Source organism: Mytilus californianus, unplaced genomic scaffold, assembly GCF_021869535.1.
Source record: "Mytilus californianus isolate M0D057914Y unplaced genomic scaffold, xbMytCali1.0.p SCAF_11, whole genome shotgun sequence".
NCBI classification, from domain to species: domain Eukaryota; kingdom Metazoa; phylum Mollusca; class Bivalvia; order Mytilida; family Mytilidae; genus Mytilus; species Mytilus californianus.
Window position 1 is genome coordinate 26,925,446 of NW_026262593.1, and position 26,524 is coordinate 26,951,969.

A 26,524-nucleotide genomic window follows, 5' to 3' on the forward strand; every position below is an offset into this window, starting at 1 on the left:
AAAAGAAACACAGAGGAGCCTCTCCTCTGACTGCAAGAGTTGGGAGAGTTAAATAGAGTTCGTGAATTTAGCCTGCACATACTATATATCAATATTTAATGGAGTCTTGAATGCCTATAAATGTGGTTTTTTCCCCAAACAATCTCAATTTATTCTTCAGTTGTGCTTTAACTATTAATTTGAAACTCATAAGAAAATTGTACCATATTACTGTAGGAAGGCTTTGGGAGCTCTGAAGTTTGAGCACTGTTTTACTTTGAGTAGCTATTTTGAGAGATAAAAGACAAAAGATTGATTTATTTGACTAATATTTGTTAAAATTAGTGATTTATCTATATAATGAAATCAGGTTCTCTCAGGAACAATTGACTGTATAAATACGAATATGTTTGTGCCAGGGTTACATTAATTTATTTCATGATCAGATAAAATGCACACAATATCCCTCCCACAAATGGTTGTAGAAAGCAATTATATTGATGTACAGGTAGAACATATTGATCTGCAGAATAGCTTAGGCATTGGAATCGCAAAATTAACAATGGGCTAAAATATCAATGTTTACATTGACTTAGTATCTTTTTAACAGAATTTTAGATTCCATGCTTATTATGTTATAGTTGGTAGGACAGATGCATACCCAGAGTTGGCAAAGGATCCTCCAGCTTTTAGTCTGACCAGTCTCCTGCCGATTACCTCCATTGTATTACACATGACTATACAAGTAGCGGTACAAATATTCAGTTTTGTACATGTAAGGCAACAACCATGGTATGTATTCATCGATTTTATCTAATTTTGTTGTAGGTTCCTAATCTTTTATGTTAAAAAATCATATGAGTTCATAAGAAGACCTCGCTTAATGTGGTTGAGTACAGCTTGATCTTCCTGTAAGATGTGATTTTTTTAGCACAGGATTGAAGATCTTGCAGTAATCAGATGAAAGACAGTAATAGAGTATTAGCTATTTCCTTGTAATTCATAAGGTTTTGTCTTGTGTATTTTACAGTCCACCTCTTATAACTTTTTTCCAATTTGAATTTGACTTAGTTTAATGTTTAGCACTGTATTTATTTATATCAACTTATTGCCTCTCCTCAACCAAGTTACAGATACAAGACTTTGATGTACTGTTGTGTCAGATTTGTCAAAGTTTGTGATTAGGTCAGTCTAAGGGAAACCACTAATGACAATTCAATGATAGTTAGTATGCAGTTGTATTACAAATGGCACATCTAATTTCTATGAAGATTATAAGCACCCTGCTCCTTCATAGTCTATTGACTTTGAAACTTTTGCATCACACTTCTGAAATTGCCGGCAAGACAAATCTATGATTTTTTATTTGTCATCAGTTTATTAAGTCTCCCAAACGAAGTTTTGGAAGACTTATTGTTTTTGCTCAGTTCTTATTATTATTATGTCACCCGATCGACAATGTCGGGTGACATATTGCTTTTCCTCTGTTTCTTTTTCCCTATTATTATTATTATTATTTTTCTTCCACCTAATTTTGTCTGCCCGTTTTCTCAGAGCCAAAGGAACCAATCTAAATGATGGTTGACTATAACAAGGAACCCTGACATCTGAGTTGCAGTGCAACTTTGGAACTAAAAAATGGCTGCCATCACCATGGAAACTGAAAAAAGGGGAAAAAATAAAAATTTTGAGTTTGGTTAATAATTTGAGAATGCTTAAACTTAAAATTATTAAATTTTAATACAATGTAGTTGTCCACTATATACAGGTTTTGGCTGATTTTGACAATCATTGGAACTACTATGTTGCCATGGAAACTACACCAAAAATTTCAAAAATATCAAAATGCTCCATATTTTATGAAACTTCACAGTAACGATGAGCAACATTTGTAGATATGGAATTTGGCATTGGAATTTCCAAAATGGCTGCCGTTACCATGGAAACAATGCAAAAAAGGTCAAAATGCTTCAAAAACCTTAGAGTAGCATTTACTTTCTTAAAATGGTAGGTCAAATCCATTGAAACTTTGATGGTATGTTCCCTCCCATGTACCAATGTGGCATCTGTCATTAGATTTTGGGAATGGTCTCTGTTACCATAGGAACCAGCAAAAATGTCAAAAATTTCAAAATTTTTAAAATGCTTCAAATCTAATGAAACTTAATGTGATTGTTAACTGGCAAGTCTCGATGAGACTTTCGACTTTGGAATTTCCAAAATAGCCACAGTTGCCATGGAAACTGCAAAACAGTCAAAAGTTTTTAAAAGATCAAAAATGCTCTAAATGTTTGAAACATTACGGAAAGATGTATAGCCATGCATATATGTACATTCCCTGTTTAAAATTTTCAAAATTGCCGCCGCTTAGTGGCAATGGGGGAAGGGTGACATCCGCCATTGCTTGCAATGGCAAATCTAGTTATTATTCTTCTTCTTCTTCTTCTTCTTCCTCTTCCGCCGCTTTTAAATTTGAACTTGTCCGCACCCGTTCTCCAAAACCGCTTGTCGGATTAACCTAGGGTTTTCAGAATATGTTAGACTAACATGTCTAGTGGTGCAATCAGGGTTTTGTTTGTGCAATGGGGTTTATAAAGGGGTACTTTGAGGGGCAAAAAGAAAAGAGGGTTTTACTATAAAACCCTATGGGATTTTATTTTTTAAAATTTTCAAATGATTATAAATTGAAAACCGTTTGTGATAGACACAATCTTTTTAATTGAAAATGTTTTAAATGATAAAGCCCATTAAATGAAATACAGGGTTAGTCCCCAGGGGTCACCCACACCCCCTGCCATTTAAGAAAGTTCTATTTACCTTGTAAGTGGTGAAGATCCCCACCCCTAAACCATATATATTCTAGTTTGTCATGCTAAGATAGTTTGAATGATATACAAGGGTTAGTCCCCAGGGGTCATCCCGACCCCATGCCATTTGAGAAAGTTTTAATATCTTGTAAATGGTCGAGATCCCCACCCCTAAACCATATATATTCTGGTTTGTCATGCTAAGATGGTTTGAATGATATACAGGGTTAGTCCCCAGGGGTCATCCCGACCCTCTGCCATTTGAGAAAGTTCTAATATCTTGTAAATGGTCGAGATCCCCACCCCTAAACCATATATATTCTGGTTTGTCATGATAAAGCACATCAAATGAAATACAGGGTTAGTCCCCAGGGGTCACCCCCCACCCCATGCCATTCAAGAAAGTTCTTATATCTTGTAAGTGGTCAAGATCCCCTCCCCTAAACCATATATATTCTGGTTTGTCATGTGAAGATGGTTTGAATGATATACAGGGTTAGTCCCCAGGGGTCATCCCGACCCCCTGCCATTTGAGAAAGTTCTAATATCTTGTAAATGGTCGAGATCCCCACCCCTAAACCATATATATTCCTGTTCGTCATGTCTCTAACATTTGAATGACATATACTGTCAGTCCCCAGGGTTCCCCCCACCCCCAATGTTCTAATATCTTGTAAATGGTCGAGATCCCCACCCCTAAGCCATATATATTTCTGTTCGTCATGTCTCAAACATTTGAATGACGTATAGGGTCAGTCCCCAGGGGTTCCCTCCACCCCAATGTATTAGTATCTTGTAAATGGTCGAGATCCCCACCCCTAAACCATATATATTCTGGTTTGTCATGCCAAGATGATTTGAATGATATACAGGGTTAGTCCCCAGGCATCACTAATGCATATAACTTTACTGGACCAAACCAATTTTCACTGGACTTTGCCCAATGTCAGGCGACCCTGGGAATTACGAATTATGGGAGCTTCGTTTGGGAGACTTCGTAACAGCATCCTGTTACAATCATTTCTTGTTTTATACTTCGTTTTATAACAGATTGAGTCTTTCACAACTTGTATAGATATGGACTACTAAAAGATTGACAAATAGTATAGACGCTTGTTTGTATGTGGATTTATCATATTGCTGGATTTCTCTCTGCTTTGTTGACAATACTGAATGTCTTTGATTTATGGAAGGAGGTCACTTAATTTTTTTTCTAGGAAAACAATGTAAGGGGGTCAGAAGGCACTTTTTTCAAAGACCCATTACCAAATCAAATTTCAATTAGAAATAAGCTTGTATTTTAGTGTTTCTATTTGCAACGACCCTATTATTCTTGTATTATTGATATGGAGTGCCTTCATACCCTCCCATTTAAATTTTACGGAATATACCTTACTTCATATAAAAAACACAGGACACCTTTAGAGCAATTTTTCCTAATTCTTGTAGTTTTAAAGGTTTGGTTGGCTTGCTTACTTTGTTTGTATAAATGTTTGCTCAAGCATTGTTATTAAGATTGACATCTGCAATGCATGAGCAAACATTAATACCAACACAGCAAGCAAGCCAACCAAACCTTTAAACTACAAGCATTAGGAAAATAGCTCTAAGATTTAAGAAAATTTACTGTTCTTTCAAAGATTTTATTGTGAACAAGAATCACATGTCTACTTAATTAACAAATGTGTAAATTTTTCTAGGTTCACTCCACATGTGCCAAATGAAGACGATAATTACGCTTCCTATGAGAATTCAGCAGTATTTTATGTATCAACCTATCAGTTTATGACATTAGCTGTCACTTTTGCCAAAGGTTCTCCATATAGGAAGTCTATGTTTTCTAATTGTAAGTATTACACCAGTAAACCAATTTTGATCTGAAATGGTCATTTTGACATGAAACGGTTATTTTGATCTGAACAGCTTTTAAAAGACTGAACAATAATTTATTAAGTCATGTTCAGTCAGTTAATTTTTAGCCTTACCCACTGGCACTGCTTTCAGTTAATTAAGGCCTGTTTAGACTGTTCAGTAGTTGTTTTTTACCTAAACACATCTACATCATAATGAATTTTCTGAAATGCTACTGAACAGTACTGAATTGATTGAAAGCAAATAGTCTGAACAGTACTTAGTTAACCGCATTGGAAAAATCTGAAAATTGACTGAAAGACTGAACAATTCTGAATTATTATTATTTTTTTCAGATGATGTTAAGATTGAAATAACGGTTTAACACTAAAATTTATTTACTAGTATCATATGTACTAGCAAGCTTACGAATATGCAGTAATGTTGAATTATCAAAAAACTAAAATGGGCACTGATGCTTTCATATGAATTAAATATGGTACAGTTCCTTTTCTTTGTTATTATGATTTTGTTGAAATCTTTCGTGTTTATTTGGAGATTTTAAATTTTAATATCAATGAGTAAATAACTATAAATGAATTTATTTCTGTTTAATATTTTTAAAGGAAGACTTGAACAATTGAATTATTTTCTACAATTCTTTCAGACTGGTTCCTGGCTAACCTTGTGATATGTTTAGGTGTTACACTTTGGATTACCATTTATCCACCGCCAGCGATTCTGGAGTTCATTGAGGTACATTAATATAAAACACATTTTCAGATGATTGATGATATTTGCATGTGGAATTTTATATAAAAAAAAATTGTGTGACTTCAGAGTTCTGTTTTTTCTGCTTACTGATTATATGCAGCGAATAGAGTTCATATACAGCCTTACATGTATTTTGATACATCTATTCTAGTTTAAACAGGTTATTAATATTTTAAGATCTAAATTATACTCAATATTAATTTTTACCTTGATTATTTGAGAAATGTTGCACTTTCACTGCTTAAGAGCCAATCTGCCAGAAAACCATGCAAAACCGTCCGAATGTCACTTTTTCCAAATGAGTTCATATTTGGCATATTGGTGCACCTTAGTAATGTAAATAACCACACAAATTTTTTTGGGAAAATATTGAACCGATCTGGATATTTTTTGAGCGCCATGTTTTAACAGATGAAATTGCTCGAAAACAGCAAAAATAAGCCTTTTTTGACATATTTCGCTGGTTTAAATAAAAAAATATGGTAACATTTATAATTTTTTGATAGTTGTTCCTAGTAATACATCACTTTAAGTGTAAGAATGCATAGAATTAACAATGCTGTCTATTATGTGTATGTATAATCTAACTGTTTCAATATGTCTTATTTAGCTACATGTCCAAAATGGCTGATTTTGGTCATCTTTCAGAGCCAAAATACTCCAAGACCCGTTTATTATTGTAAAACAACATATCTACTTGCAAAGTATAACTATATATACCCAATCAAAAAAAATATCAAGCTCGGCAAATAATGTTGGTGTCTGGTATATGCCACAACAAAATGGGGTAACCTGCATATTCAAATTTTCTCAATTTTGCCGTCTAATTTGTAACTACTGACATATGATAGGATCTGGACTTATAAATAAGTATAACAACAAATGGAAAAGAATAATTAATGTTTCATTTTAACATTAAGAAAATAATCATACATAAATACAAATTATTCATTATAAATCTAGAGGCTCCCAGGAGCCGAAATAGATCGTATTGACAAATTGTGCACCTAAAACGATAAAAAACACATATTTCAAATGCAATCAATTTAAATTAGAAGTTAAACAATTCAGAATAAGTTCAGACTGTAAAAAAAAAGTTTCTTCTGACCACTTTTGCAATTTATTCTTATAATATATTGATATAGTTGTCGGATAGTAGCAGAAAACTGTGAAAATTTGTAAATTTACACATTTCAGGGACAATAGCTCATAGATGTTATGTCCAATTTTTAAGAAAAATGTTGGGTATTTAGATCTTGTCATGTTGATAGTTTTTATCAATATATATATATATATATATATTGAAAAGTTTTTAAAATTTGTATACATATATATATGTATGACACTTCTTCTAAAGTTATTAAGATGATGGTTTAAAAGTGAAAACTGTAAACAGATGATTTTAACAGACACTTGTTGATGGAAATTTTTTTATGCCCCTTTGAGCCTAGTATGCTAACAAGGCAAGATTTGCCAGGTACCTATATCTATGTTGCTGCAATGTGGTCAATACAAACATGAAAATCATAAATGCTTCTAAAAAAAATCCCATAACTAGACGAAAAACAAATTACTTAGTCTATATTTACCAGTGCAAAATTTATAAAGAATTTTGAATGAAATTGGATAGCTGTTAAGATTACTGTACCTATAATGCTCTACATCACATCCTCGGAGATAACAGAATTAAAATAAGTCATATGAATCTTCAAATTTCATTAAAGTTGAATGTGTTTTTTTAAACTTGAACGGCTATAGGTTTTACTATAAAACAAGTGTACATTAACTTTCTTGTAAAAGAAAAACCATAACATTAAAATCTCCATAAATGATGAACTGTTATTTTTTGAGACATCATCCCATGGAAGATTTAACTGATGTTTTAAAGTTGGAAAGTTTCTGTTGCTTGTTTGGTTGGTTGAAATTGTTTCTGTTAGAAGCATTATCAGTCTCCCAATCTGATGTTGACTGCTGTGAAAGTTCAGTTGTTGTTGACACTGACAGAAATGCTATTTTGGTCTTTAGTGCATTCAGATATCTTAAATAGTTTGTAATATGTAGATGTATAAGGCTGGGATAGCCCACATGCTCATCCTAGAATTTTAAAGTCACAAACTTCACTGTAAACATTTGTCTACCAAACCATCACTGGGAGCTGACATGTTTGAGATCTTACCTAAGGGAGATAAGTCAATGGAAGAGCATAAAAGATGGACTCCCTGGTTTCAGACAATTTATTGATTTTTGGACTTGCAGTACAAATACGTCTTATTTCATTTTTCAGACAAATTGATTTTACTTGTTCGAATGATTTTATGAGCCATTTAAGTACCAATTGTGTTTAGAATTTAATTAAAATCAAAATCAAAATGTGTCAATTTGGGACTAAAATCACCATTCTTCCAAGGCATAAATTAACATATAATAGTCATTTACCAAGCTTAATATTTTGTTTTGATATAAAACATACCCCATAGTTAAAACCGATATAAGTTGCAAACAAATCCGGAATGGGTCTTGCAAGATAGAAGCGAATAAAAACCACGTAAATTCATGTATGAAAAACCCCGCCTTTGTCTCCCTGCTCCTGGCAATGTGCCAAATCGTTCAAATTTTCATTTGTATTGGTCATAACATAGTAAAATGGATGAGTTTCAGCTGACATTACTCTAAAAACTCAACTACCCCATTTAATATGCTTCTGGGTCATTCTTAAAAGGCATAAAAAAGTTGGATTTTTCCTTGGTTTCATTATGAATTTACAGAATTATGCAAATGAGGCTGTTGCTAAAAATAGATACGATTCTGGGAAAAATTAAGTGGTCAAATTCTTTTATTTTATGTCAAGGATTAAGATGATGTATAAAAATTTGTCAAGTTGTGATTGTCGATTTGGACGATTTTCTGAATATTGCATGGTTTTCTGGCGGATTGGCTCTTAAGAAAAGAGATAATCATATTAATGACAACCTACCCATAAATTAAAAAACCTCATGGCAACAAAGGATTGTTCACCACTTTTTAGCTCACCGGGGCCCGAAGGGCCCCATGTGAGCTTATGCCATCACTTGGCGTCCGTCGTCGTCCGTCATCTGTCGTCTGTCGTCGTAAACTATTTCAAAAATCTTCTCCTCTGAAACTACTGGGCCAAATACCTTCAAACTTTAACTAAATGTTCCTTAGGGTATCTAGTTTATAAATTGTATCTGAAGTTTTGATCCATCGACAAACATGGCTACCATGGCTAAAAATAGAACATAGGGTTCAAATGCAGTTTTTGGCTTATATCTCAAAAACTAAAGCTTTTAGAGCAAATATGACATGGTAAAATTGTTCAATTGGTCAAGATCTATCAGCTCTGAAATTTTCAGACGAATCGAACAACCCATTGTTGGGTTGCTGCCACCGAATTGGTAGTTTTAACAAAATTTTGCAGTTTTTATACGCCCGTTTACGGGACGTATTATGGTATACCGTTGTCCGTCCGTCCGTCTGTCTGTCCGTCGTCAACATGTCGAACATTAACTCAAAAATGCTTTAACCAATTTGCATAAAACTTTGGTGAATTGTTTATATCTATTGACGTGAGCTCCCTTTCGTTTTTTATAAAATTTAGATTTTACGTTTCCGAGTTATGGGGTTTTATTCATTAAAAAAGGGGGATTTTCCAGTTTTAGGACTATAAGTCAAGAATGCTTTCACCAACTTGCAAGAAATTGTGGTGAATTGTTTATATCTATTGACATGAGCTCCCTTTTGATTTTAATAAATTTTAGATTTTACGTTTCTGAGTTACAGTGTTTTATTCATAAAAAAGGGGGGATTTTCCAGTTTTCAGACAAAAACTCAAAAATGCTTTCAGCAATTCTTATGAAACTTTGGTGAATTGTTTGTATGTATTGATGTAAGCTCCCTTTAGAATTTTATAAATTTTACATTTTACATTTCTGAGTTATGGGGTTTTATTCATTAAAAAAAGGGGTGATTTTCCAGTTTTCAGACAATAACTCAAAAATGCTGTCACAAATTCTCATGAAACTTTGGTGAATTGTTTATATCTATTGATGTAAGCTCCCTTTTTATTTTCATAAATTTCTAATATGAGATTGAGAATTAATTGAACTTTATTTGTTTATAGTCTGACAACAGATTTACTAAGTATTGCACAACAGCAAGAAATCTTTAATTGAATATAAATTCAATTCATATAACCAATTTCAAGTTCTTTGACTACATTTATTCAGAAACCTATAGTATGTCAAATATTTAATTACAATCCAAATTCAGACCTGAATCAAGCTTGAATATTGTGTCCATTTTTACCCCAACTGTTCAGGGTTGGACCTCTGCGGGCGTATCTAGCTGCGCTCAGCAAAGCAGTTTATTTGTTATTATTTTGAATATTATTATAGATATATATAAACTGTAAGCAGCAATTATGTTCAGCAAAGTAAGATCTACAAAAAAGTTAATATGACCATAGTTGTCAATTGACCCCTTAAGGAGTTATTGCCCTTTAAAGACCATTTTACACAATTTGTTCATCAAGTTTGCTAACATTTAAAAATCTTCTCCTCTGAAATACAGGTGAGTGATTCAGGCTCTTGAGAGCCTCTTGTATAAAATTGTTTTAAGGCAGGAAACAATATGGCAGGATTGAATAAATATTTTTCCATTCCAAATTTTTGCAGTATTGCTTTTGCTCATCATTACTACACTGAAGAACTTTGATTACTTTGGTTCCAACATGGTCAAATCCGACCAGAGACCTTGGGCTGATTTGGTTGGTGCCCTTGCGACCTGATGACTCATGTAAAAGGACCTGTGATCTTTAAATAAGTTCAAAACCAAGAATCAGATCAGTTGACAACTTTATAGTTAGCTTAAAAGTGACCTGAGGCAATTTTAAATGTGACCTTGTGACCTAAGGGTGTACAGTACTTGTCCCATTACTGGTAACAAAATAGATAAAATGCTCTAAAGCAGTAAAACAAAATATACATTAAAAAAACCAGTCAGTACAAACAAATGTAAATAACAAAATGACAAAAATTATTGTTGAACATTTCGAGGGTATACAATGTCATAGTTTTGAAGTGTTTCAGATAGAGGGCCAACATCTACTAACATACAGAAAACATACTAGTCTTTAAAACAAAGCTATGAAATGGTGTAAGGTCATCTATTGAAAATAAAGACTATAAGTGATATAGTTGTATTTCACATTTGTTTAAAGAATATCTTTTTTTTTACAGTTAAAACCACCACCAGAGATAACTTACAGATTGCTGTATGTAGGTGTGGCTGGTATCAACTTTTTACTCTGTGTTTCATTAGAGGTTAGTAAATATTGATGATTTGTATCCATTTGTCAAGTACATTTTGATCTTGGGGATAAGTTTCCTCAATCCACCAATATGTGTATTCTTTGGGATTTATTTCTTTATTCTAGTAGTGAAAGTATATAATTTGGAATTTCTAATTTCTAATGTCAAATCGACAAAAAAAAATAAAATTACAAAATGCCATGATAAATTCAAAGACTGACACAAGAACTAGGGCCCTTCAAACAGTGGTTATTAGTGTCCTCATTTACATCCATTAATGTAAAAAAGTGATTGATTTCAAATACATTATTTAGGTGTTGGGGGGGGGGGGGGGGGCACAGTAATACAAACAATCCCTCATATTTGTATTTCATTTTTTCTTTCCCCTGCTAAGTAAGTTTTTCAGGGGGTACTGTGGATTCAGTTATTTTCATGAGTACACATTTTCATGGATTAAAAGAAAATATATATTTGTGGAAATTTGATTTCTTGGTTCTACAAAAGTCTGCATACAAGCCTATAGAAAATTGTTTGTTCAACATTTGAATTCATGGTTAACCTGTAACAACAGAATCAATGAAATTGGTATCCCATGAATAATAATGAATCTCCAGAATCATAGTTTTAGGGGTATATAGTATTCACCCTGTCAATCTGTCTGTCTGAAAGTCTGTCCATGTATCTTGTCAGTGCAACTTCTAAAGAAAACAGATATTGATGAAACTTTACACCATAGTTGAATTCTACATGAGAAAATGCATTAAGGAGTATAATCGCTGCCCAATATGTAAAAGGGGATATGATTGAATTTAATTACTTAAATATACTAATAGTGTTTCAGAGCAGGTGGTTTTCTTTTGTAAGTCTACTCACATTTCTAGTTTAATTTGTTACTTTAAACTGAATAGTAAAAAAAATTGGAATGAGCAATTTTTAATTTAAAAATTCTTAACTGTAAGGATACATGATTTCATCTTCCACTGATCAAACTCTATAATATAAGAATAGGAGATATGGTATGATTGCTAAAAACTCTCTACTGAAAAGTTATGAAAATTGTACCATTTGCTCTTTTCAGACATATTTCTTAGACAATATTTACACCAGGCGAAAACTACATGCAATGGCAGAAAAGATTTTACCAGGATGGTCTAGTGAATATAGTACAATTGAACATGAAATGAAAACCTCTCCAGATTGGCCACCTCCCATTAGTAGAGAGTGCTCCAGGTCTAATGGTTACCTCAGAATGGATAGTTTACCTGAAAGTGAGACTGCTGAACTTCTATTGGATACAGAATCCGGTTCAGAAATAAGCCTTAATAAGTCTTCCTCCTCCTTGAAGAAATGTTACAAGGGAGACAATATTAAAGAAACTAAAACTTTGGTGCTTAGAATAGAATCAAATTCTGATGATGATGTTGCTTTGTTGGATAGCTAGCACTAGCTTTATTATATATAGGCATTCATTTCACTTATTGAAATCCAAAGCTTAAGAGAATCTCTTGTTTATAATATTGCAAGGTTGGAAATTATGAATTTATTCGTATAAAGAGATTAAATTGGGAAAATATCCTCTTGCATGAATTTGATTTGAATTAAGATCAGAAGAATTCAGGAATACCAAAGACAGGAGAGAAAAAAAAAACAACTCACAAACTGGTTTCAATCTTCTTCAAGATAAAATATATACTAGTGGCTATTTTCACCTTTTTATCTTAATCATGAAATGAGCTTTATAAATAAACCCCTTGCCAGAATTACACACTTTACAGTATTACTTAATATAAGCAAAATGGTCAACCTTGCATTAATTGTAAGTGTACATGTTGCTTTAAAGGGGCATTATCTGTCAAATTCATATTCATCAATTTGACTCAAATTTTCATATTTCATTTATAACCTACTTAAATGTATATCCAACTTGCACAAAGTCTAAAATGAACAACTAGCAATTCATGGACTCAATAATATATATCCAGATTTCGTGTGTATTTTAGTCTAGACGTCATCTAATTAACCATTGAGGTGACCTCAGAAGACTGCCGACGGTCATATAACCTGATATAAACATAAATATATGTATAAATAGAAAGCGAAAATGTGCAATTGGATTTTTGTAGGCCTTTTTGATTTCATATTATAGGTTAAACAAGTATGTTAATCATTGTTTTTACCTGTTTAAGAATGAGTTTTTGTGGATTTAATCAGTCAACCAAATGGTTTACCGTTGTTTCACTTTCAATGTTGACATTCTTTTCCCCTTTAAAAGCTGAGCACGCCTAGTTCATGCATAACCCATCTCTAGCTAAGGGATGAAATAGAAGGTCATATGAATACGGATTCAATGAGGTAGAATTATTCACTTGCATTTGAATAATTCATTAGTGATGTTTCTTAGCTTATTTTGACAAAATTGAACCAAACTGACTGCTAAAAGCAAATTATTATTTGACTATTTCACTTTCAATAATTTTTTTTTTTTGTATATCTCGTAGCTAATGCCCCTTTAAGTTAACTTTACAGATCTTATACAATCTCAGACATTGAGTTTATGTGTCATTAGTAATCAAATTTACATTTGGTGTTTGCCATAATTAAGCATTATGAATGAATATCATTTGTTGGGTCAATAACAGTACCTCTTGTTTCATCTGAAGTTAGTACTCTCTTCAGAAATGAAGGGGTAGTTTAGCAAAATTTGTGATTCAGGCTCTTTGAAACTTCTAGTTGTTTAATAGTGGTTTTCTTCCCTATACTTGTTATTTTTATTAGAAAATGAATCTCATATTAACCTTTCATATCTTGTTTCTGATTAAGGAAATGACACTATCTGTTTACAAGGTCCAGTGATTTTCAACATTTCTGCCATACAAAATTTAACATACAAGGGCCATTTTCAAAATGTTTTTAAATTTGTGCTTAAATTCATAGTATTGTAGCTCATAGTGTGTACCGGTACTAACAATAGTATAGGTTATTTCTAATCAAATCACTGTGTTATAAAAGATTGAAGATAGACCAAACCACAATTTTTACAAGTTTTGATGTGTATTTATTCCAAAAAATGTTCAAGAAGGATATCATTGACAACACCAAATTTGTGTATGAGGTAGAGATATATTTATCTTTCTTGTATGGGTTAATTCATTTTAGTTAGCAGCCTCCTTTGATTCCAAATTATAAAAAAGGAATGGAAAATTTGCTAGTTTTCAGCTCACTGTTCTGAAAAATATCTTCTCCTCTGAAACTGCTGAACTTATTCCAACCAAACTTAAGCTGAATGATGCTTAGGGTATCTGGATTAAATTTATGTTTTATTTACTGTTTCGTCAAATAACATGGCTGCCATGGCTAAAAATTGAACATAGGGGTAAAATGCAGTTTTTGGCTTACATCTCAAAAACCAAAGCATTAAGAGCAATTCTGACATGGGGTTAAAGTGTTCATTAGGTGAAGTTCTATCAGCCCTGAAATTTTCAGTTGATAAAGATAAATTGTAAACAGCAAAAATGTTCAGCAAAGTAAGATCTACAAATAAGTTTTGTATTTCCAAAATCGTCAATTGTCCCCTTAAGGAGTTATTGCCCTTTAAAATCATTTTTTCACAATTTGTTCATTTAGTTTGCTTACTTTAAAAAATCTTTTCCTTTGAAACTGCTGAATCAATTTCAGCCAAACTTGGACTGAATGAGTTTCAGAGTATCTAGTATAAATTTTGGGTTTTATTTTCTTGTACGTCAAGAAACATAGCCACTATGGCTAAAATGAAACATAGGGGTTAAATGCATTTCTTTGATTTTGAATTAATATGAGATACAAAGAACATTTCAATGGAAGTTTTAAGCCATTCATTAATATATATTGAAAAGCAAAAATAATCATTGTTGAAAGATTTAAGCAAAAAATTACAGGTGAGCGATTCAGGCCCTTGAGAGCCTCTTGTTTATATATGCCTTTAACAGCAACATATACCTTGATTTTAATTAAATGTGTAAAACCATTGAAAACATAATAAGTATATGATAAAGATTCTTACAATTAAAAATCCAGTAAGATTTGAGAACGTTTAGATTTCTCAATGCATTTTTCAAATAACTATAAGATTCTCATTACCTGAGGTGGAAAAATGCCTGGAAGGTAAAATCTTAAACTTTCTTCAGATTGAATTTTCAGTTTGCCAAGATATAGATTTCTGTATGCCTTGTTCAAAATTATTCTTCATCAATTTTGAACATGTTAAAGAGAAAATTATTAAAGGTAAACTAGTCAACCTTTTTTTTAAAGGGAGGTAACTGAACGATGTTTGAAGTGCCAACTTGCAGTTAAAACCAAAGTAGTTGAAGTGCCTTATGTGTGAAGAATGGTGTTTGTATTTATTGATTTATTTATTCTGTAATGTATATATTTATAATATGTGCCGATAGCTAAAGTCTAAATTTTATTAATATTGTTTCTTTGAATTTTTGTCATTTTATATCTTATCCAATTGTTTGCTTCATTTTTATACGCCCGATAAATTTTTGACGGGACATATTATGGTATACAAATGTCCGGCGTCCGTCCGTTTGTCTGTCCGGCGTAAACCTGTCGCACTGTAACTTGAGAATGACTTATCCAAATTTCATGAAACTTAACATAGTTGTTTCTTATGATGGTCAAACGGTCTGTATACTTTTTGGTGAAAATAAGATTAAAACTTTTTGAGTTACGGGACTTAGTAACTAAAACAGGTGTGTGTTTTTTTTCACATGTCACGCCGTATCTCAAAAACAATTTATGATTAATGCTTAAAACTTTACACACTTCTTAGTTATATTAATCTTAAGATCTGTATACTTTTTGGTGATGATTCAAAATTTTATTTTAGAGATATTGAGTATTTTGTAAAAAAGGGGGAGGGGTTTTTCACATGTCCTGCCGTATCTCAAAAACAGTTTATGATTATTGCTTAAAACTTTACACACTTCTTATTTATATTAACCTTAAGATCTGTATACTTTTTGGTGATGATTCAAATTTTTATTTTTGAGTTATTGAGTATTTTGTAAAAAAAGGGGGAGGGGTTTTTCACATGTCGCACCGTATCTCAAAAACGATTTATTATTATTGCTTGAAATTTTCCACACTTCTTAGTTATATTAATCTAAAGATCTGTATACTTTTTATACGCCCGTTTACGGGACGTATTATGGTATACCGTTGTACGTCCGTCTGTCCGTCCGTTGTCAACATGTCGGACATTAACTCAAAAACGCTTTAACCAATTTGCTTAAAACTTTGGTGAATTGTTTATATCTATTGATGTGAGCTCCCTTTCGTTTTTTATAAATTTTAGATTTTACGTTTCCGAGTTATGGGGTTTTATTCATTAAAAAAAGGGGGATTTTCCAGTTTTTGGACAATAACTCAAGAATGCTTTCACCAACTTGCAAGAAATTTTGGTTAATTGTTTATATCTATTGACATGAGTTCCCTTTTGATTTTTATAAATTTTAGATTTTACGTTTCCGAGTTGTGGGGTTTTATTCATAAAAAAAAGGGGGATTTTCCAGTTTTCGGATAATAACTCAAAAATGCTTTCAGCAGTTCTCATGAAACTTTGATGAATTGTTGATATCTATTGATGTAAGCTCCCTTTAGAATTTTATAAATTTTAGATTTTACATTTCCGAATTATGGGGTTTATTCATTAAAAAAGGGGGATTTTCCAGTTTTCAGACAAAAACTCAAAAATGCTTTCAGCAATTCGTATGAAACTTTGGTGAACTGTTTATATCTATTGATGTAAGCTCCCTTTAGAATTTTATAAATTTTATTTGTTTATAGTCTGACAACAGATTTACTAAGTATTGCGCAACAGCACAGTGTATTGCACAACAGCAAGAAATCTTTAATTGAATATAAATTCAATTCATATAACCAACTTCAAGTTCTTTGACTACATTTATTCAGAAACCTATAATAGATGTATGTCAAATATTTAATTACAATCCAAATTCAGACCTGTATCAAGCTTGAATATTGTGTCCATTTTTGCCCCAACTGTTCAGGGTTAGACCTCTGCGGGCGTATCCAGCTACGCTCAGCGAAGCAGTTTATTGGTTTTGATTCAAAATTTTATTTTTGAGATATTGATTTTTTTTTTTTTAAAGGGGGGGTTTTCACATGTCGCGCCGTATCTCAAAAACGATTTATGATTATTGCTTAAAATTTTACACACTTCTTAGTTATATTAATCTAAAGATCTGTATACTTTTTGGTTTTGATTCAAAATTTTATTTTTTTTAGAGATATTGAGTTTTTTGTAAAAAAAAAGGGGGTTTTCGCATGTCACGCCGTATGTCAGAAACTATTTATGCTTATTGCATAAAAATTCACACACAAGACGACCAGCGTATCATGCGCTCATGGCGCAGCTGTTTATTATGTACAGTATTTGTGTGGATGCTTTCTCATTTTTTTTTCTTCAAATTTCTGGGCTTTTTTTAGGATTTTGCGATTGTAACGGCTCGAAAAAAGTTGACCATGTTTAAGAAAATAAACAACAAAAAAAAAAAAAAAAAAAACATCCCAGGGAAAGAACATCATATTATTTCAACATTTTGTGTAAAAATCTTATAAAAAAACAGAAACAACTGCATAAAAAAGAATATAACATTTCTTTAGTATTTGAAGATTAAATCATAAATCAATAATAAAAAAATGAAAACAACACTTCATAAATACATTCGTCCAAAGCGTTTTTCTGGATTTACCTTCATCAGGAACGCTCAAAGACGAATATTTGAAAGCCAAGGATGTATAAAAACTGAAACTATTGAAGAGCTATATAACCAAAAGGACCTGAACTATGAACTTTGCATTCATAGATCTTCGTAAGAACTTTATTTTAAAGTGGTTATCCCAACATATTATAGACATATCATGGTATGCTGTACAGTTGGGTTGATGTTTTTTCATTGTATACATGTATCATAATTTCATAATTTTGAAAATGGAGGTTATTGGAATATTAGTATATGGGCTGTATTTTTCAGGTAATTTAAATATTTACTATAGCATGATTAGAGTGTCATATATGATTATGACTAAAGTTTTCTGTTGGTGAATATATATAATATGTAACAATTATGCTAAAAAAAGGCATTTTTTCTTGGCATGGTGGCAAAAAAACATATAAGTTGAAATTTAGAATACAGTAACTGTTCAGCATTAACTATATCAGTTTGTCTGTATTTTTATTATAAGTACTGTTATTTGATTGACTGCATTAGTAAGGAAAATATTTTTTATACCCACTTAGAGCCCTGTCAATTATAGAATTTATTAAATTTTTACATAATAATATAGATTTTGATTTGGTAGTACACAATGTATTTCAGAGGAAAATCACTTGTGAAAACTTATCATTTCATACGCAAAAAAGTCTCCTGGCATAAGAATATGGGTGAAAAGGGGTAAAATGTCTAATTCCTGGTTTATTTAACAACCTGGCGGGTATTTTAAAAGTCCCGAGTTAGACGTGAAATTTACGGGTTTCACCTGCAGAATATGGGTCCGTTGAGAGGTATGTCATTGTAAAAACTGAATTTTCACAAACTTGTTTAATGTTCAACAGAAGAGGGATATGCAGACAATTTAAGTTGGTTATAAAAGCTCAAATGTTATTGTTTTGTGACATGCTGACTTTAAATAAAACTTTTGACACTAAGTGTTCAGATTGAAGCTTAATGTTGTCTCAAATACCAGATCTTGCCTGTTGTCAATTGATCCATAATTATCTTTGAACTTACTGCTACACATGAAACTAAAACAGTGGTGATGTTATTGTTAAACTACAGTGACGCAGTTAATATTTGATTTCATAATAGAAAAAAAATGTCTATGTAATATGGTAATCTTTTTATCGGAATACATCACAACAAATTAAAATATAAGAATATATTGATTATTTCTTTTGGAGATGCTTTAAAATTTATGTGAAATCCGACAGTTAATTTATTTGTTTGCTTGTCTGTATCTTTTTAAAATTGCTGACATGTTTTTGTTTGTTGATCTCATTTTACATGTATTTATTTATGATTTTTAAAATGTCCAATTTTAACTATTATTATTTATTGAAATGTAAATCAAAAGACATTTTCTACATCATTATAATGTTTTCCATAATTTTACTATATTCTATACAATGTTAATATTTTGCAAAAAAAAATTAATTATAAAAATATTTTCCACAATTTGTTAAGTTATAAAGTTAGGTCCCTATGTGTCAGTCTCACAGGACTTCCTTAGCAAGAATCTTTCTGTCTACTGCTGCAATGCTTCAGTCTCACAGGACTTCCTCAGCAAGAATCTTTCTGTCTACTGCTGCAATGCTTCAGTCTCACAGGACTTCCTCAGCAAGAATCTTTCTGTCTTCTGCTGCAATGCTCCAGTCTCACAGGACTTCCTCAGCAAGAATCTTTCTGTCTACTGCTGCAATGCTTCAGTCTCACAGGACTTCCTCAGCAAGAATCTTTCTGTCTACTGCTGCAATGCTTCACAATCACCACATTTACAAACATCAGAAGGATTCAGATTTTTAAAGCAAATTATATAATATATTTATTTAATAGATATCAATTAGATATTTAGTACACATCTGAAGTTGTGATTGGATCAAGTTTTGCTTAAATTTTTGTTCATTTGAACCACAATATCAAATACCAGGTTTTTTTTTAATTGATATATGTAATTTAAATCCTTTTTTCAAACAAGATTTTACTTAAATTATTGACAACTTAACTTGTGTCTTGATCTGACAAAAAAAAGATTGCATATTTTTATTGTACTTAGCATTTCATTTAAAAATGTGGTTTGTTTGTTTGTTTGTTTTGTAGTTGCATTTGAACCCAATATGTTACATTTTAAGACTTTAGTCACTTTATGCTTTTGCTGACATCAAACGAAATACAATGCAATAAAAAATTTTCTAAATGATATTTTTTATTTTATTTTTAAGTTTGTTATTTTTATGGATAACATTCTCCTGAAATTAATTGCAGTCTCATTCATCTGTCTGTTCATCTGGCCCGAGTTATTTCGTAGTGCATTTCTTTTAGGCAAAAAATGCAAATTAAAAAAATCGCACTCGCTCTATCCGAAAAAGATATTTACAGTGTAGTGTACTACTTTTTGGACAAATTATATCAAAATTATAGAAAAGTCTATCGCCTCTAACTCAAAATATTAGCAATTTTATGTTAAGGGGGTCTTTAATTCAGTTTGACAGCTTCAGACAAACTAATTTTTGACGTTTTCTAACTGGACCAAATCACTGATTTAGCCAAATATTCATGTTCCAAATTTATTTACATGTAATTTCACACCCTACTTATTATTTTATTGCATAGAATATAAAGAAATAAATTTGAAAGGTGCATAAAAAAAATTTGCAAGTTATACACTGTCCACACTAGGGACTATTTGTAAACAACGAGAATCAAATGATGATAACTGTCCATGGAATATCTGAAACACATGGTTTCTATATCATTATTAAAATAAGATGTATTATTGTGATCCGAACATTACAAATAAAGACAATAAAAACAACTTTCTTATTGTCCAAGACTATATATTGAAAACTAAGAGATGCACAAAATAATTCTTGTCACCCAATATTAAAAAAATACTATCTGCATTAGATGTTAATTTCCATTACATTTGTTTTCTTTTCATATGACATTATGTTATATGATTGTACATTTTCTGTCCATTGTAATTAATTTTGCCGTTCAAAAGGAGAGGAATTTGTATAAGTGACTTGTCACTTGTTTTCCAATCCATGTATTGTATTGATGTAGGTATTTATTTATCTGTTTCTAAACAAAATATTGTTTACACTAAAATAAGATGTGATATGATTACCAATGAGACAGCTCTACACCACAGTCCAAATGATGTACACATATCAACTATTGTTTACAAATGGCCTTTTACAATGAGCAAAACCCATACAGCACAGCAAGCTGTAAAAGGCCCGAAAATGACAAATCTAAAACAATATAAACATGAAAACTAACAGCCTGATTTATGTAAAAAAAACTGATCCACAACAACATACAACAACCACTAAATTATAGGCTCCTGACTTGGGACAGGCACATACAGAATGTGGCGGGGTTGAACATGTTGGCAGTCGCCCAACCTTACCTAACCTGGTACAGTAGTGTAACAGCACAACATAAGAACAAAGTATAAAAAACAGGTGAAACATGCTTTACTCATCAGATCGATAAGTCCAGTTTTATCTTTCTATTTTGTCGTAAAGATAATTGCCTTTATAATCCATTCATTTTGGATTTCAAGAAAGGCTGCTTCAAGGTTAAATTCAACTACTATTATTAGCAGAGTTGAGATGAAGTCAAACTTGGCTATTAATATTATTGATTGAAGGATTGATTGGTGTTTAATGCCACTTTCAATGCTTTTGGCTATTTTGTGGGGGTCCATTTTAATTGGCGGAGGAAGCCGTAGAGAACCTTGACCTTCGTCAGGAAAACTGACAATCCTTGTCAATTAAGATTGGAGCTGAGTGCACCTGCCACATGGGGTGTTCGAACCATAACCTCAGTGTTGATAGGCTAGCGATTCAGTAGTTGGACTAATTAGACCACCGACGGCGTTTTACGTTTCCGCATTTTGGCACTACGTTTCCGCATTAAATTTCCTACGTTTCCGCATTTTTATAGTACTCTTTTTCGCATTGTTTTTACATTGATTTTGTTAAAGGTTATTTACGATTCCGCATTTTAATTTTTGATGTATGCCACTTCTGTTTGTCAAATGGTTTCCCTCTTATTTGACACAAGTGTAAATTGATTGATTGTTTGTTGCTAAATGACAAATATTTCATGCATGTTCAGGCAAACACAAGTTTAAAAGTCAGGTTTATAATATAAAAACGAAGAGTTGTGATCCACCAGAGTTCAAATCGGTGTGAAGTGGATGTAAGCAATTATAGGCAACATTAAGGCCTTCAACAATGACAAAACCCGATACTGTAAAGTCGTCTAGAAAAGGCCCGACATGAAAAGTGTGAAACAAATGTCAAATGGTTTCCCTCTTATTTAACACAAGTGTAAATTGATGGATTGTTTGTTGCTATTTTTTATGCCCAGTGACAACTATTTCATGCATGATCAGGCAAACACGAGTTTAAAAGTCAGGTTTATAATATAAAAACGAAGAGTTGTGATCCACCGGGGTTCAAATCAGTGTGAAGTGGATGTAAGCAATCATAGGCAACTTTAAGACATTCAACAATGACAAAACCCGATACTGTAAAGTCGTCAAGAAAAGGCCTGACATGAAAAGTGTGAAACAATTCAAACGAAAAAACTAACGGTCAAATTATACACAGTTAAGCATATGACAGGGTTGATATAAAAACAAAGATTTGGTATGATGTCAATGAGCCAACTCTCCACAAGAGACCAAATTACACAAGTATACTATAATAAAATAAAGTCTTATATATCATTATTACCATTTTTACAGGTGAAATACAGGTAAAAATGTGGAAAGGTTGTATGTATTTATCTCGGAAAAGTAATGCACGAAAATACGGAAACGTGAAACTGGATTTTTGCTAAAAATGCGGAAACGTAATACGCCCACCACCGAGGCCCCCGTAATAAATTTTGAAGAATGTCAGTTTGTGTGCAGGGTGTCAAAATTTTGGTTTCCAGAAAAAAAATGTTTTAGCCATTAGGAATATCAACCAAAATTGGCGGTTTGATAATGCCCCATAGGAAAACCCCTAATGAATTTTATGTCAATGGGTCAAAAGTGATGGTCACACAGCTATTAATAGGCCAAAATTTGGGCAAAATTTTGGTTTCCAGATGTATGTTTTTGCACAATATGTTCAACTTTTTCCGAAGTAAGTTAGATAATGCCCCATTGAGTGTGGAAAACCTCTTATTATATATGGGTTCATAGATCAAAGGTCAAGGTCATATCAGATATTGGCAAATTTTATATTCCTGATGTTATATATCCAAATTGTACTAAACTTAGTTCAGTGATGCCCTATGCAATCAGGGAAGACCCCTGTTAATTTTTGGATCAAATGTTAGAGTCAAGATCACAACAGATATTGATAAATTATTTTGTTATCCTTTGAACTGAAAGTCAAAAATGGTCTATTATTCTCCATAACGTGAAGAAGACCTTTTTATTTTTGACTCAAATGTCAAAGTCACAGCAGCTATTAATTTAATGAAATTTGAAAACAACTTTGGTTTCTGAATGTTATCTTTAAAAAATCATATTTTCAACTATTACTAAAATTGGTTTGTTAATGCCTCATTGGCTGGAGATGGTTCATATTGATTTTGTTGTCAACATGTTAAAGTTTAAGGTCACCTTTTGTATGAATGGAACGATTTCTTAATGTTATTTTTATGCCCCACCTACTATAGTAGTAGGGGCATTATGATTTCTGGTCTGTGCGTTCGTTCCGTCGTCCGTCCGTTCATCCGTCCGTCCGTCTGTCCCGCTTCAGGTTAAAGTTTTTGGTCAAGGTAGTTGTTGATGAAGTTGAAATCCAATCAACTTGAAACTTAGTACACATGTTTCCTACGATATAATCTTTCTAATTTTAATGCCAAATTAGAGTTTTGACCCCAATTTCACGGTCCACTGAACATAGAAAATGATAGTGCGAATGGGGCATCCGTGTACTATGGACACATTCTTGTTAACCATATGATTGTCCAATTATAACTTAAATTGGTTTGTAAATGCCTAATGGGCTGGAGAAGATCTCTATTGAATTTAGGGCCAACATGTTGAAGGTTTAGGCAAGTATTGATAGAATGAAGTTTTGGGGAAAATATTGGTTTCCACTTATGGTCTATCGAACCAGATGTCCAAATTCTATCAAAATTTATTAAATATGGTTTTTGGATGTTATCTTTTGAACCATTTGTCCATCCTTCATCAAACTTAGCTGGAGAATGCCACTTGGAAAAAAGAAGATCCTATTTTTTTAGTCAGATGGTTAAAGGTCAAGTCGCAATAAATGCACTAAAAGTTGGTGAAATCTATTTTCAAGACAATAATTCTTTTCAGCCATACATCAGTTCATTCCCAATCTTTAGTAGATAAATTTCCTTCGATGAAAGGAATCCTTTTTTATACAGCAGCATTTAACGGACTGAAGGACAAACTTTGTGATTCCAGCAATTTGAAATAAATTGTCCATAAGGCTTTTCGTATATTTTCTTTTGCCGAGGCCTTTGATGCATTCAAGCAAAAAATAAAAGATAACCCTCCAAGATGTTATAGTTATGTGGACTCCGATTAAAATGGTGATTACATAGTTACTATAATGTTTTGAGGAAAAACCCTGGAATCATGCCATTAGCTTTCTCTTGAATTGAATCACATGCCATTGATAAATAACAGTATGGGTATGCTACATGATGTAGTCCCTACATTAGTTGTTTACATCCTCATACTTTGGTCTCTGGTTGATAGTTAATTGTCTCATTGAAAATCAAACCACATCTCCTTATTTTTTTTCGGAGCACTTTGCATAAGTTGTTTGACGTCCATTAACTTATACAAAAGTCATTTGCGCTCAAACTACTGGGCTAAATTAAACCAAGCTATTTACGATCATCCTTGGGGTTCCACTGGCCAACCAACATGGCTGCCACGGCTGAAGATCAACATAATTAAGGGGAAAATGCAAGTATTGTGTATTATTTTGAATACCCTAATAGGTAGAAAAAAACCAGACAAGTGCAAACATGTTCAGAATGTCAAGATCTACATACTGTCTACTTTGAATGAAATAGTCAGGCTATTGATTTTTATCAATTTTTGCGAAACGAGAGAAAATGCTGAAACACTTTAACAGAAAAAAATTATGGCAAGCAGTTTTATTATTTATTCCAACTTAAAGATATCTAATAATATTATATCTTATATAGTTTATAAGATATCCTATATAGTTAATAAGATATCTCATAAAAGCAAACAAGAATTAAAGACTTAGCAACAAAAACCTCAACGAAGACTTGGGGAGATCTCAGGTGCTTCACGGGAAAGGTAAGCAAATCCTGCATCACCAGTGGCACCCATCGTGTTACCCATGGTATGTACACATTCGGTGATGAGTCTCATTCGGTAATGTCACAATCAATGAAAAAAAGGATGGGACTGTGGTTACGACAATTGGAACATATCCGTAGTCATCTGTAACACAGCTATTCCATAATTATCAACCAACTCGTGATAGCGTTTTTTAAACTTTCTAAGAGATTACTTCAACTTTTCCATTTGGAACCTTTGGTAGGAAACGTAAGTTCTTGAATATCGTTTCAACCGGGAAATATGTTCCCCATATGCAAGCTCTGCTGTAATGATGCAACATAGAAATAAAAAGTTCACAATTGGAAAGCTGAAATCATCCCTTTTCGTCGTAAAGTTTTCATTTGATTGTCAATTTCTAGATGTAAATGAAAATAACACTTTATAAATTTGTTGTTTCCGAAGAGCTTTTCTGGATTGACCTTCATCAGAAATGCGCAAGGCCAAAAATTTTTAGAACCAATGATATATAAATACACGAAAACATTGATTTATTTAGTGACAAGACATAATTTATATAACGGAACGTGAAGTTTATGGATAATGCTAGCTTTTCTCATTAATTTTTTGGAAGCTCCTGTATAAATTTGCCTCATTTGAGAAAAGAACAAGTCAGCAAGAAAAGGGGCACAGTTAGTTCCCATAAGAATGCCGATTGTTTATCGAAATACACTTCCCCTCAACGTAACAAATATGTTGCCAATAAAAAAAAAAAACAAGCACACTGATGATGTCAGACTCATAGATTTTTTTTTTAATCCGAGTGTTTTTTTACAAAGTATGCCGATGCACATCTTCGCTAGCGAAGATGACCGATGCATGTCTAGAAGGTTAGAACAACTTTCGGATTGCGATTGAAAAAAAAAATAATGTGAGAATGTCATTGCAGTCTAAAAAAACCTTGCTGCCATATCAATTGCTTTCGTTTAAAATAACTGTAAAAAATAATTCACACACATCTCTGACAATAATAAAGAATACACAATTGATTTTTATTCACATTGACAGATAACTTGACAAAACTTGATTGGAACAAACGTGTCGGCTTTAAATAAAGTTTACTTATCAAGAAAAGGAAGAAAACAAAAACAAAACACCAGATAATTTGTCCTTTTTGGTTTATCAGGTCGTCAATTTCTTAAACCGCCTCGGTGGTCTCGTGGTAGCATGTTTGCTTTAAGTGCAGGTGGTCGTGGGTTCGAACCCCGGCCAGGTCATACCGAAGACTTTAAAATTGGTATATACTGCTTCACCGCTAAGCACGCGGAATTCAGGAGTAAGAGCAAAGACTGCAGAATAATGTGTCCGGGTAGGTTGACATGTCTTCCTGCAAACTAGTACGTTAAGAATACGGCCCAGCGTGTCGATCTAGTAAAAGCATGGTTAATATTCATATTATATTACCATGTTCCCAACCTGAATATGCATTTAATTTGCCGCTGGACTTTAAACAGTCATCCATAAACATTATCAATTTTTGATAGGTTTTGGCCTCGATTATCAAAGAAACATTTACTGTCGAAATGCGTGTCTGGTTCAGAAAAATTGGAACCGTTAATATTGTTGTTACTAATTACCATGTGAAGCTCCCTGATGAAAAAATCGAAATTCTTCCCAGTCTACACAAATTGTGAATAA

At 32.5% G+C, this 26,524-nt stretch overlaps 1 protein-coding gene across 2 annotated transcripts in view; it reads left to right on the top strand.

Annotated features, from left to right (window-relative positions):
* The window catches only part of LOC127719796 (polyamine-transporting ATPase 13A3-like), a 58,059-nt gene extending 38,339 nt beyond the window's left edge, over positions 1–19,720 (top strand). For both annotated transcript variants that reach the window (XM_052226067.1, XM_052226068.1), the window contains exons 27-31: positions 621–771; positions 4,487–4,632; positions 5,305–5,393; positions 10,667–10,750; positions 11,817–19,720. In XM_052226067.1, coding sequence (XP_052082027.1) covers positions 621–771; positions 4,487–4,632; positions 5,305–5,393; positions 10,667–10,750; positions 11,817–12,179 — 833 coding nt within the window. In that variant the 3' untranslated portion in view covers positions 12,180–19,720. The remainder of the gene's footprint in view (positions 1–620; positions 772–4,486; positions 4,633–5,304; positions 5,394–10,666; positions 10,751–11,816) is intronic.
* Positions 19,721–26,524: the final 6,804 nt, after the last annotated feature.